This window comes from Lepisosteus oculatus, chromosome 6 (assembly GCF_040954835.1).
Source record: "Lepisosteus oculatus isolate fLepOcu1 chromosome 6, fLepOcu1.hap2, whole genome shotgun sequence".
Taxonomy (NCBI): domain Eukaryota; kingdom Metazoa; phylum Chordata; class Actinopteri; order Semionotiformes; family Lepisosteidae; genus Lepisosteus; species Lepisosteus oculatus.
Window position 1 is genome coordinate 3,216,810 of NC_090701.1, and position 14,763 is coordinate 3,231,572.

Sequence of the window (14,763 nt, forward strand, 5' to 3'; positions counted from 1 at the left end):
GATCAGTTTTGCAAGGTGATTCTTGTTAACTTTTACAATAGTATTCTGCGTGATCTTTAACATGCCTTCTCTGCATGTGTCACTGTGTGCATGAAAACAGTCACATTTTTACTAAATGAAAACAATTCACTATTTATAGGTGCATGTTAGCACATCTATTAGACACAGTTTAAAGCTACTATTAAAATCCCTCAGGTCTACATTGAGAAATTAGGACATTAAAGTTTTGGTTTTCTTTTTTAATGTGATTACAAACATGGGATTCAAATGTACTACGCTCGTTATAAACTTGTTCTGGAAAAAGAATTGTATCGAATAACCAAAGGATGTAATGAGAGAAATGCTCCTGAGTACAGTACCAATCTGCCTACTGAGCAGTGCTTTGTCTAAACCCCCCCGTCTGCTTCTGCTGTCGTCCTCAGACGATGCAGTTCCAGGGCAGACTGAAGTTTCTTTATGGGCAGAAGAAGAAGACGGCGTCGGGCGCCAGTCTGCCTCCGCAGCTCGCTCTGTTCTGCGTGGCCGTGCCTCTGCTGCTGCCCTCCATCACCGAGATGAAGATGAAGAGCATGATCATGAGGAACAAGCACAAGCCGGGAGTCATCACTCCACTGGAGGTGTAAGTTGAATGACTCTGTTTGCCGCGCACGCACGGCTGACAGCGTGCCCCACTGCTGCCGGTGGGTCTCGGGGAGGCGTGAACTGAGTAAAAGCCGTAAAAATCTGAAATCACAAGGAGTAGATGAGATTTGTCTGCATGCGCTGCTGTGCAAAAGCAGAGCTCATCCTGGACGCTTTGCCTTTTGTGGTACAAACAGTAGCCTTTTAACTTTTGGAGAGAACATAATGTTCAAGAGGAGAATCATCTGATGATGAAACAATCCTGCTTGATTGCCAGATAGGAAGAGCTGCTAGAGCACTTCATACTCATGGCGTGCCTGGAGTAGTTGTCATGATGTTTTTAAGGATCCTGATCGATGTGAATTTAAGATCGCTTACCTGGGTTTCCTCTCACCTAAACGAAGCTTAAAAATGTTAAAGCTGTTTTAAAAGTGGAAAATACTATTTGAGGATCCCAGCATAACCCGTTGCTGGGTCATACCAGACATACATTGTAAGATAGGATTGTGATTAAGGATTTTCAGGCATTTGCACCCCAGCACATATGAATATTTATATTTTAAAATTCTCCTCATAAATGTTTTAATAATACAATACTGTATACTGGGACAAATGGACTGTCTTTAAATATTCATTCTTTCTCAGTTACTCAGCCCAACAAGTCAGGTCCCTCAGATCAGATTTAATTGGTGTGGTGCAACACTGGGCAGAATACATATATTTGTTAAAAATAATTTGTGTTGCTTTCATTTTCACAGGGAAAGGAATGTGGCTTTTTCTTCATCATAAAGAGTATTACTTGTAGCTTTTACAGTATGTCAAAGTTTGAGGCATAAAAGACAAAGGTTATGGACGTACAATACCCGCCACGGTGAAACCAGACATTTGAGGGTTTTTTTATTTTACCGTGTTCGGACTTTCATACCGAACACTGTAAAACTAAGATCAAATAGACACATTTGTGCTGTAGCACGAGCAAGACGGCTGAAGTTAACGTGGCTGTTTTTCTCATGTCCCAGTGAATCACATGTCTCACTTTATCCAAACGGCGCTTGACGTATCTGGGTCATGTTCAGCAGAGCAGCAGTTGCTTTTCCGCGACCCTGCTTGCGGAGCGAGTGGTGCCCTTCACGGGCACTCAGGCCGGTGCCCCGTGTGACTAAAATCATAGCACTGGTGTCGCGTCGATTCTTGACCAACCGGCATGGCTGCCATCTGGGGTTTGGGGCAAGGGTAGAGAGCTCCTTCGACCAGGAAGGCCAGCGATGATCTGGTGCCCACTCAGCTGTCGAGCCGCTCAGTGTCCAGAGACAGGATTGGACTGGGATGTTCCTGCTGGTGTTTTGGTAACAGGACCGTGTGTCTGTTTGTATGACTGAAGACATCCTGATTCCTTGCAACCCTGGGTTCCGCATGAATGGGTTGACGAAGGAGGACTAGGAAGCAAGGCCAGGGACTGCCGGCGAGCCACTGGTTCATTCTGTGCCGAGCGAGAAGTGAGAGCTGGCGGATGTTGCAAGACGTTGCACCAAATTGTGAACTGTTGCAACACACGTGGGACTTGGACACTTATTTAATCACTTATTTATTCATTCCTATTTCGAGAGCCCTGAAGCAGAAGCACAGAGCACAACGGGTTACAACCACGCCGTCTTTGCCGATGTGACACATAATGCACGAAATCAAAAGTACGTCCTTCGTAACTGTACAGCGTCGCTTCTTGTTGAGCACCAACCCATCCCCCGCAGCCTGTGCACATGATCCTAGAGAAGCCTTGGCTTCAGTGGAGAGGGACAGCACATGTGTGGTGTGTGGCCCAACAGGCAGTGTCCATCTGGACAGCACCCTGGTGAAGCTGCAGGGCTGAACCTTCAGACTGGGCCTTGCAGAGGAGTCCCTGCACTGGCTTCTTCGCTAGAATTAATAAACCAGCTGAACTTGTAGTGCCCCAAGTCCAGATTACTTCGATATGGGACACCTGACCGGGTCTCAGGAGCTCAGCCAGTTGCCGTGCATATGCTCTGTGGCATGACGTCCATTTTTTCTAAATTCAGCATCAGTAGCCTCAGAAAGGGCCTCTTCTGCTTTCCTCGAACTGCCCTAGTCCATCTCCTGTGGTCATGACTACGCCATCGTTCCCTTGCAGCTTGTTTTACATCTCTAAACCTATATCTGTCTGCACTGTTTGTTTCAGGTGATGACATCACTATTGCACAGACACTCTGTATACAGCCAGAGCATGAACAGGGCGGGGAGGGGGAGCAACCGGCTACTGGCCCATTCAGCCCAGTACCCAAGAGTCTTTTTGGAGAGATGCACTGAAACGCTGTATCTGAAAGTGCTTGTGAAATTCACAAAAGCCCCAGAAAGGCATTCAGACCATATCCTTTAGAGAAGTAGGTGTTTTGTAAGTTCTTCTGCTTATGCAAAGTTTTGTGGAAATTCATCTCATAAACTACCGTTCGTATGCTAATACACAGACAGGTTACGCTGCAGTTTCTGAGTACGCTGTGAGTCTGGGCCTGGACTGTTGAGTTAGAATCACACAACACAAATGCTTTTTGAGCATATGAGGGCAGTTACAGATAGAGGCACAACAAATGGTTGGCCAAAGGAAAAAAAACACATGAGACTGACATGAGAAACCCAAGAAACCAGTTGGAACAATTTCCTTTGCAAACTGCTAACTACAGGTGGGTGCAATGAATTCTGAATTCATTTCTCACTTGTTTAACCTTCAGTGCATCATGCACATGTGTTAGTGCTTCCTCAGGCTGATACATGGGCAAACAGAACCGAGCACAAAAAAAATACACACTGCTGTCCGTTACAGTATATTACTCAAACTTAGTTAAAACAATTGCATGTGGTGACGCCTGGTTAAAGAATTAAGATGTTAACAACAAGCAAGCCCACCAAAACCACACACACACACCCCCTAATCCTTGCTTTTCCTGTGTGGCTGCAGTGGATAATGGAGAAAGCGGACTTCCTGTCTTCAGAGTTCTTACACATGAGGAGCGCTGGGTTTCGGGTGCAGGCTAATGCACAACTTGTGTGCGGGAATGGATGCCCAGAATATGTCATTGTCACACAGCAGGCCGTGAAGTATGTGTCTTTATGCTTCTTAGCTATTCCTGAAACATCTGAAACGTATATACATTTCTTCGAATTTTTGCATCGCCCGCAGGCTTTATGTTCTGTACCGCTTGTACAAATCGTTCATCAGAGCACGAGAAGCCATTTAGGTTTCACAGAGGCGTCACGGAAGACAACCGCTGTTGTGAAGGTGAATGAACGGCTTGCCATTGCTTTCCCGTGCTTCTCAAGAGAATCGCACTCCCTGTGATTTGGCACATGTGTCCAGTCCTCCCTTATCTTCTTTATGGGGCGTCTCTTGGATTGTTCTCCGATTACCTTCACATTTACTCAATTTTACTGCCGGTGTTGTATCTCCAGTTTCCAGGGTTTGCTCAGCTTTCCGGCTTTGGGGTCTCCCCCTCTTTTTGCACGTTTCGGAGAGAAAGGGCCAGAAATGCCCAGCTGCAGTCGGCTTGCCCCTCTGGACCGTGATGTTTGGACTACGAAAAACCAGCATCCTCATCTGCTGAGCTGCTCAGTGCCCTAAATTTCTCTCTCTCCCTTGTTTTCCTTTTAAGAGGAATACGACACAAACAGCGGACGTACAGCGGCAATTTTGTTTTTAAGATCACTTTATTGGCCATAAACAATTTCTTGTATTAGGAATTTGTCTTTTTGCAGACCCCAGCTTGCTCTCCATGAGACACACAGACAGGGAGAGAAGATTGGGGTCAGAGCGCAGGGTCAGCCATTTATACAGCGCCCCTGGAGCAGTTGGGGTGAAGGGCCTTGCTCAGGGGCCCAACGGATCCAATTCCTCTGCCAGCCGCGGGATACGAACCGGCAACCTTCCAGCCACAGGCGCAGATCCTTACCCACAGAGCCACCACACCACCCTACTTGTGCCCTAATTGACTCCAGTCTGGCAAAAAAACGTTGTTTCCCAGGACCTTTTTAAAAATCCTACTTTTATTTATTGATAAGGAGTATGTGGATCAGTGTTTTTATAGGCTTGTGATCAACCTTAGCTCTTGCCTGTTTCTGACATTATTTGCAAAGGTTTTGGTATGAACTTCAGTACGACTCACAGATGCATTTGTTTCGATTCACAGAGAGTCAGTATTAGATGGCTGTTGATGACTGATCGCAATCTTTTAGTTTCAGGTTTTCCTATTTGCTCTTTTCAGAAGATAACTTGTCGTGATGGTCGTAAAATGAATTATTAGGTTTTATCACCAATGTGACTGATTACTGAATTACTGAATATCAGTAGCAACTTTAACTTAAAGAGTGTCACAATATCAAGACCAGTTTGTAATGGTAAACAACTCTTAATTATTACAAAAAGGTGGAAATGCAGAATCTGTTTTGTGCAATTTAAATTAGGATTGTTACAAGTTTTATAAGCAGGGTTAATATAATAACTGGGCCCTGACACACATAGCTGAGGTTGTTGAGTGGTCTTGTGGATGATGATCCAGGATCTTAGAAACTTCTTTGAATTTTAACTTTCAATTTTAACATTTAACACCATTAACCATACATTCTCATAGGCACATAACGAACCTTTTTAATTAGGCTTTAAACTCTTCTTAAAAATCTAAATATCAGCAGTAAACATTACTTTAAATTCCACATAAAATGAGTCCCAGATTTGCTTGGTGCAGTGCTTGCAGCTTTTCATCTATAGCATATAATCTTCTCCATTTCCAAAGAGCAGGATCGTACAGAATTTTCCTGGCATGGCTGTTTCATCGGTCCTATCCATTCAAAACTTTTCATCCAGAGGCCAATGTATAAATTGTATTTGTTTATGTAACCTTTTATTGTCAAAATCAATGCTTCTTTTGTTGAATCTAACAAAAATGGAAATTTCTAAGCAACTAAATACAGAAAGTGTTTTCATAAAGACTAAACTCTTTTAAATCACAACGACATAGTAATGCAAGCACTGCAAATACTTAATAACTTCATGTCCCATTTTCCCCTTAGACTGTCTTTAAAATAATTTTGGTCTGTTGTACAAAATTATGCTGTTTTGATTTTGACAGAAGACAATGATTTTGACAGATTGACAAACCATTAATGTGAATCTTTGGATACAGCATCAAAATGAAAGTCAAACACAATCTAGTTCTCTTAAGTAAAGTTTAAGTTAAATCTTAAATTGAATATTTAATACTTGTCATTTTCAGTTTGCAAAGGCAGCATATGATGCCTTTTCAATCCCACTATCAAGTACGAAGTGTGGATGTTATTATTGGTGATAAGGGCTTTGATTTAATGTGCCACTGAAGTCTGCTAAGAATTTTTTTTTAATCCTTTTTTAATTTTTCTCAGGTTTTCTTAGAAGCTACAGGCAGAAATAGGAGCTGCATTCAGACACAGACTTGTGTTTCCAGTTCTCACCCTTTCTGTTACCTGCAAGCTTTCATTTCTCGCCGACATTTGCTGCTTCTTTTCTTTCTGCAGCGATCAGGAAGACGTCAAGAAGAAGCATCCCAGTGCTGGCACCATGACTGAGAGTGTGGAGGGGTTCCTGCTGACCTGCTCCCACAGTGCAGCGGGGCAGCTTGGCCACCACAGCTCCTGGTCGCCAGTCACCAAAGACGGGATCAGACACAAGATGGAAGTGTGCAAGAGTGAAGAATTCTATCCCCAGGACGAGCCTCTGAATTTCTGCAAAACCTCCATTGGTGGCCAGAAAGCTCACAGTCTGGAAAACCCATGGGCTCTACGTGTTTCTGCAGGAGCAGTGAGAGCCGGCCACCACGCCCACCACCTTCAGAACAGACTGGGAAAGTCCAGCCATTTTGGAAAACCCGGCGGTTATAAAACGCCCCCGGGCTGCCACCACCTCAGGAATGACACCCCTCTGCCAAAACTCTACGGCACTCTGCAGAGCCCGGGAATGGACGGCTACTGCACAGGCGGCATCAAGACGGAGGGCCCGTACGCGCCCCGCGTGGACGGCTTTGACGCCCGGCTGCTGCCCGAGACGGCCATTAAGATCGAGCAGGATTCGGACTCGGAGAACGGATGCGACGTGTTCGGCGCGCCCCGGAGCAGAGCGTGGACGGGCAGGGAGCAGATGGACAAGAGGTACGGCTACGCGGAGGGCCTCCCGCTGAAGACGGAGGCGGACTATTACGAGCAGTATTCCCCCTGTCAGAAGAGCAAAGGCAGCCTCAGCCCTCCATTCAATGGGCACTACCAGGGCATGGGCGCTGGGGGCAGGCCCCTGAAGTGTGTCCTGAACAAAGACTATACCCAGTTCAGCCCACAGTGTGGAGGCCAGAGCACCAGCTGCGTGGACAGCCCCCTGTACAGGGACAGCTCCGCGGAGCCGAAGGGCTACGTCCAGCAGGAGTACAAGGTAAACTACGAGTTCAAAGGTCACAGCCTGATCCACTCCATCAAAAGAGAGCCGGTCGACTCTCCGCCATGGGCTGGCGGCCACCTGGACGTGACCCAGCATCCTTTACAGCAGCACATCATGCCCAACTGTGTCATGAGCTCCGGAGCGCAGAAGTCTAACCCTTATGCCTACTTGCAGTAAGTGGCCAGACGAGCAGAACGTGCAGGAGGTGATCCTGTGTGCGTGCAAGGCCTGAGCCGAAGGACAGTATTACTTTAATGTAACGGGGGATTTGAGATCCACCAGAGGAGGGTTCTCTCGTCTTTTTTTTTTACTATGCTATCAAAATGCAAACTGTAGTTTTTCTTAAATGCACTTTTCATACAATAGTGACGCAAATATTTTTAGATTTACTTGCGCTCGTGTTTATAGTTTACAATGTGCGCTGCATATTTTACCTTGCATAAGCCTTAGGCTGTAAGGACATCGCAGATAAAGGCTTTGCAACTATTTGTGAATAATATATTAAGCACTATTATTTTTGCTTCTGTTTATACAGTGTAAATACAGAAAAAGCTTACCAATTTCCACTGCAACGCATCCATTAGTATTTATATATATAATGTGTAAATTACATGTTGCTGTACTTTTTTGTAATATGCACACAATATGGTTTAATATGAAGACAAAATGCTGGCAACATTTGATAAACAATTTTGGGAGTGATGCTTGCTGATTTAACAGCAGTCTGATGTAAAAACTGTTATGTTAACAGTGATTTAATTGTGGAACTTTTCCTGCATTCTTGAATTAACCAAAGCAGAAGGGTTGATGTACTATTTTGTCTATATTTCTTTTACATGCTTAGAAATTTTATTAATGTGCATTTTCCATACTTTCTCCACAATGGTATAACTTCAGAAATGAGTCTTTGTTTGATTTGTTTTATAAACTTTCATCACATTTTTCAAAATGAAGATAAAATCAGAATTCTATGAAACAATGAGGTCATGACATACTGTATGCAGCTCAATATTTCTTAAATTAAGTAAAAAAATACTCTTTTCATCATAAACAAGGTAAGAAATTGAATTTATTCATAAAATCACCCATATACAAATGCGGGCATTTCACTTATGTCAAAGGAATATTCCTTCTTATTATTAATTATAATTAAATAATGAATTAATTTGAATTTAACAATGCACAGAAAGTGTTTACTATATCTCAGACAGTGGTTACCTCTTTTGCAGAAATATAAATATAAACAAACAATAGCTTTGATGTTTTTTACAGAGGATTTTTTTTCTCAACATGTGTGTGGTGCTCTGTTCCTAATGGGACTCCTTAGTTATAAATTAAAGCAGAGGCAGATCTATTTTGATTAAATAATGTTATTATACTGTAGGTGTGTCCCTTCACACTTTACCAAATGTCTTCACGTTGTGCGGTAGTCAAGTTGATTTTTTATTTCTAAATAATTAAAATTGCACTCTACTCTTCTATGTTATGCAAAAACCTACCACAAAGAATATCCAAAGGATTGATAGTCTGATATACTTTATCAAGGTGACAAACTCCTTTAGGATGCCAGTTTAGAGGGGAACTTTCCACATATTGCTATTGTCTTGGCTTTCCCGAGTTCAAAAGGGCAAATGTGGATAAGATGTTGAAAATTATACCAGAAAATGGACCACTTCCAAACAAGTCATCCCGTTTCTTCTTTCCAGAAGGTTTTTGAGTCATACTTTCTAATAAGGGTCAGTAATATCTGTTAATGAATCCATTTAGAGAATGCATAATGTAGTGAATGTAGTGAATTTACTGTTAGTAGACAGCTTACAAACATGCTTCAACATGCATTGTACATTTTCCTGGAAAACGTTAGCGTGCGGAAAATTGTAACCTGTGAAATGGTTGTAGTGATTACTATCAAAGATGTTACAGTGATCTCAGGACACATCTTGGTATGAAATGTCGAGCCACAGACAGTATTTATATATTACAAAGAACATATGATATGACAACTCCATACAGTAGTTAATAGCTACTGTATTTATAACTAGTCAATAGACGTTTAATAACCTATGTACGCATTATCTATTAAGAGTTACTAAAGGATTAATGAAGGATGTATTACGGAGCCTTATTATAAAGTATTACTTTTTTTGTTTAAGATCATCATGTGGTAAATGTAAAATTCCATTGACTCTGAGCTTTCTTATGTTTAAGCAAACAAAAACGTACTCAAAAGAATCCCCAAGCAAGAGTACATTAATTTGGCTGTTTGGCGCCTGTTTCCAAAGATTTCAGTAAGCCAGACACCTCACTGAACTGGTCGTGTGAATAATCATGCAAATAATCTGTGTATAATAAGACAATATGGTTATGGCTTTATTTTGTGCTTTACACATAAAAACATGAGCTCTTCTTCTCATGAAAGATACGACCAAAAATAAATCAATCAGCACACAGATCTTTAATTTAATTAAATAATAAATGTGCATCCTCACACAAAAAGCCATGAAACTGACAGATTTTAAAAGGTGAACAGCATTTTTAGTTAAATGCTTGTTTTACATTGTTCAGGGTAAATGTGTACAGTATACCCCCATTAAAAAACAATTTGATGTAAAAAGGTTGGTTTATAAATCATATTTCCATAAATATTGTTAGTGTGCAGATCAGATCACAGTCTTTAATATTTTTTGTATTTTGTATAAAAATAAATACAAATTACTTTTTTTTTCATTCATTTCCTTGCTTTTGCATTAAAATAGAGATTAGGTGTTCTCCATGAATTATTTTACAATACTGTACAACAAGACCAAGAAGTTCAAAAAAGTTGAACACTTTCTAATAGATCACACTTAGTTCAGTGATTCTTAATGTTTCAATAACTCCACAAAGGGGAATTATAGACTTTGAGCTGTGTATGTTGCCAAGGATGGTAATGCTTGCCCAGGTGTGTATATTTGGATTGAGGTTAATTCACCTTGGCAGAACATTTCATACCCACATAAAGCTACTGTTTTTTATGCTTCCTTTCAGTTTCTTTTTTGAGCTTGCACTAAAGAACTGGATAATGAATCTTACTGCTACCTAGACATAATGTCGAATTGACATGCACAGGTTTGATGTTTCGCATTTTAAAATCATTGCTTTGGTTCTGTTTTATGTACAATATCATAATGTGTCCAATGTTTTGTATTTATTGTCAGCAACCTAGCAGAAATGTTTATTTAAAATTATTGTCTGGGGGCTTTGCGCTATTTCATATAAGACAAAAAGGCAGAATTTCTAGTCTTCCTTTTCCTAAATATACCCTTTAAGATCAATACATTAGTAAATGAAACAAGCTCTTCAGCTAATCTTGTAGCTGCAAAGCAGCACCTACAATATGTATTGCAGCATTTTCTCAATAATATTTTGTGTGTATTTTTTTGACAAAACTTCAATAAAACTTTCAGAACTGATAGAGTCATTTTGACGTATTGCTTATCTCACGAACAGAGAGGAAGTGACAGACTTTTAAAGGTTGTGATTCCAAAAACACTTAATGACAGTAGATCCTCATGATATTCACTACTATTTGTACCCCAAGGTTTGTACTCTGTTTGTGCACCTTCTGATACACCATGGAAACACAACAGTTTTAAGTTGTACAGCATATCAACAACTCATTGGGCACATACGTTATGTTATTTACATTTTAAATGAAATTAACATAATGTATCTGTCTTTACTGGGCAGAGAGGTTTGATGATCATTTCAGTATTATTATTAGTATTCCTTGAAGAACTTGATTTTAATTCATGTAGTTGAGGTATCTAGAGTAGATTCCTCCTGGTTAAAGAAAACTGTCTGGTTTCTACTGGCATGATTAAAAGTGACTAAGACAGACGCTGCCCCCAAAATTTAGATGGTCTGTTTCAACAACTTTCAGCGGAATAAACAGGTAACTGGCACTGCGCAGGACAGGCCACATACTGGGAGGCAGAGAGTCACCAGACTGCATGTCGTTCTGACCCACCTATGTAATCAGTTTTTAGGTGGCACAGCTACAACTCAAGAGCATCCTTGAAGAAGAATGACTGTAGCTCACAAATCTGCATGAAGATTATCTGCATGCTTGGAGGGCATTCAGGGCTCACAGGTTGACAGCTGGGAGACTAAATCGCGGTTCTCTGTGAAGCCGAGAACGTGGGGATGGAGACCGTGGGAGTGTGGGAGTGTCGCGTTTGCCCGCGGATGATGTTTGGCCCTTTGTTAGACCTGGCGGACGGCGAAGTGTGTGCGATGTCATGTTGCGTGTGGTTCTGAGTGTCTGGACTAGGCAGCAGAAGCACGACGATGTGGAGAGGAATCTGCTTCAACACAAGAACGCCCTCGGAGAATACTAGTCAGTCATGCTGCCATGCTCAGACCTCATATTCTAATTGTTCAGGGCTTCAGTTAAAATAAATCTAGGAATGTGAACGCGTTTGATGACATAATTGTTAAGAAAACTGGAGTGATTAATGCACAACTGTAAAAACAGGATTTAATGACTGCACGGTTTCTGAATGCACTGAAAGCCTTTTTTTTTCCTCAAAGAATGTTTCCAGTCTTTTATGCCAAGGAAAACCACACTTACACATACATTTTCTCTTCTTTTATCTGTGATAATTGTAAGATCCCTTTAATCGTACCTATACCGAAATGCATAAGCAAAACACAGAAGTGCAATAAGTTCGGTCTGTCACCGTTCTCGACTCGTCAGGTGTTCACTGGGTCTCTCACGAACTGACCTACAAAAGAGGAACCGCGTTGTGTTACAGGCAGTTAATACTGTCGGCGCTCTGGTTCGTGTTGTTCAGAGAGCATACCAGAAGATCACACAGCAATCAATGCTTCTTATTCCCAAGTGCTATAAACAGTTTAAAATAGGGTCATTACAAACCAAATGCGTTTTAGCGGAAAACGCCACCTAACTTGTCTTGGGTGACAAATACCATTTAAAAAGCAGATCTCTTCATTCATTGAGCAAGGGTCTGGTGCCAGGTACTGTACCTCTCACTCGGTGTCCTTTCCAGCTCATGTAAATATCCTGAGGTAAGGTGCGCGGAGAGGGTGGAGTTACTGTACGTGTTTGCTCATTACAGAGACCAGGATAAACTCCGGCATGGCGAACAGCAGTAGTTTGCATATAAAACTACTCCTACCCCGGCAAAGTGTCATTCCGTTCAAAAGGGGTTACTTTTGATCCCACATGCTCCTCGCCCCTCCGGCTGCCTGGCGGTCCCACTTCTGGGAAGATTTCAGCTGGAACACCTTCAGACACAAGCCGAGAGTGATGTGTTACATGTCAAAGAATAAAATGCGTAGAGAGACTGCTTGCTCTCACCGCACAAAGAATCTTGATCTTTATTTAATATTATGAAGTTGAATTACCCCAAAGTCTGGCACGAAAATGTGAATCCGACTGATTCTAAAGATCCTCAACGCGTTAGGACTTCGCTTCGATCAGATCACTCAGTTTTAGTTCTCAAAAGAAGCTTGCCAAGAAGCAAATGGTACTGTACTGTACTGTACGTAATTGGATTTGAACATGAGTTCCTTAAAAGAATACATAATTTAAAATGGTCAGGAAGCTCTCTGACAAGGGCAGAGAATCTCACGCCTCAGAACATTTCCACACTGAAGATATTCTATGCAGAGATCATTTTTAACAAACATTATTTAAGTTGTTTGCATTTATTGTATTTCTAAAGCAACAGCTACAGACCTGCTGCACCTTTTTAAAAGTGAACCTGATTTATTCAGGTTTCTGGAGGGTATTCTAGATAGCCTCGCCGCAGCAGCTAAAATACTGTACCCACAATTCACCAGGTTCTCTTTTAAGCTGGTGATGCTTAGCCAGACTTCACGAGAAGAGATGGACAGGCTCTGATTTGAAATTTCATTTGCCATTCTATGTTCAAGTTGGGTTTGTTGAATGACACTTAATCCCTCAGATTACAACTGGCATGCCAGGTCAAAAAAACAAACAAACAAACAAACAACAGTACCCAGTACTATGGATCAGTGACTGGGATAAGCCCTTTTAAGATGATTAGTGGCAGGTTTAGGAAAAGAGATAAACATATACATGACAAGCTGACAATACCTTCAATGGCCTATTTTATTTCAGAGCCCACTGTACCACAATTTAATGATTTACTGTCTTTTGGATCCTGGAATGTTTTATTTAGTAGAGACTATCATGTTTTATTGGAAAATACAGCAAATACATTAAATAATGAATCCTAATCATTGTCCTCACTGGATCATGGACTAATAACAATTGATATATTGTACTGTCTCTCCAATTCTCTTGTGAAGTCATTTATAAATATTGTGAATAACCCATATAAATATTTTACTTTTGATTTACATAACCTGATGCAAATATTTCTAAGAGACAGTTATACGTTTGATATTTATCTTCAGTGTAACATATACATATAATGTGTAAATCATTGTAAAATTAAGGTGTAAGGGTTTGCATTACTGTAAATATTTTGCAAACATTATTTTATAAAACAGTCTACAATAGCTGCGTAACAGCTTTTAAACCCCATAAACCTTCAACAAGATTGTGAACCCTAAGGTGTATTATGTTCACAATCTTGTTGAAGGTTTATGTTTCAAGCAATGCTAGGGAGCAATATTTATCTAAAAAGGAGGTGAATGTTGCAGTTGCCGACACTCATGAGACTCTTTAAGGAGTGTACAGTAGTTTCCTGCATTAGACTCTCTCCCATCTTTTCACCACTTCCTGCTGAGGCTTTTCGTTTGGAAATGAAACCCAAATGAGATGAAGCCCACATCTGTAGGAACAGCGCCTGGTTTGTGACAAATGTGGTGTGAACTCTGATGGGGAGGTCCCTTCACACGACTCCGGGAATTGAAAACTGTGCTCTCGTCGCCTTCTGGGAAGCTTTCCGAACGGAAGACACCTCCCGGATTCGCTGCAGTCGGTGGAGTGGTGCTGATTACTGCATGGTAAACGAACAGCTGGAGTTAGCTGGAGTTAACGCAGGACAGCTCAGGACAGGGCAAGGGCTGTGCCAAAGGCCACATTTCACATCCTGCAAACAGCTCCTGCCAGCCTCACCCCTGACATTGCTCACTTTCAAGTGAAAACACCACCAAGGACAACAGCCCATGGATTTCAAAAGAGCAAGAAACCTCCATGATGAAGGAAGAAACACCACGATTCAGCCATTGAACCTTCTCCAGGTGTATCGGTGTTTTGTAGGGTGTAGTTAACCTTTTCTTCCTCCAGTACGGAGTAACTCAGCCCCCCCCCACTCAGACAAACAGTATACTGGATTTCTAAGCATTTTAGTAATGAACGTTAACTTAAACATGAAACTGCATTTAAGAGTGCACATGAATAATGGCAATAATGATAGTGCCCTTTGCATTTTAAAAGTATGTTAAAATTAAAAGGTAGAGGAATTCCTCAGTGGCGGTAGGAGCATGAACAAGCTCATAAAAAACAGAAGCAGCTAGTTCGGGCTGAAGATGAATGCACTTTGCACAGAGACGTGGTTCTTGAGGTCTGTGAGCTGAACTGCTGAACTGCTTAGGAGAAACAGTCTCATCGGACTGTGGGTCCCTTACCAGATGTGTGCTTCTGCACGGCGGGTGTTTCGGTACAGACTGTTACCTACAGA

General features: G+C 41.5%; 1 protein-coding gene across 1 annotated transcript in view; it reads left to right on the top strand.

The window, feature by feature from the left end:
• Positions 1 to 10,536, top strand: part of LOC102695346 (aryl hydrocarbon receptor repressor) — an 89,560-nt gene extending 79,024 nt beyond the window's left edge. Inside the window, exons 8-9 of the mRNA XM_015354943.2 lie at positions 423 to 619; positions 6,175 to 10,536. Of these exons, the coding sequence (XP_015210429.1) occupies positions 423 to 619; positions 6,175 to 7,261 (1,284 nt within the window). The 3' untranslated portion in view covers positions 7,262 to 10,536. The remainder of the gene's footprint in view (positions 1 to 422; positions 620 to 6,174) is intronic.
• Positions 10,537 to 14,763: the final 4,227 nt, after the last annotated feature.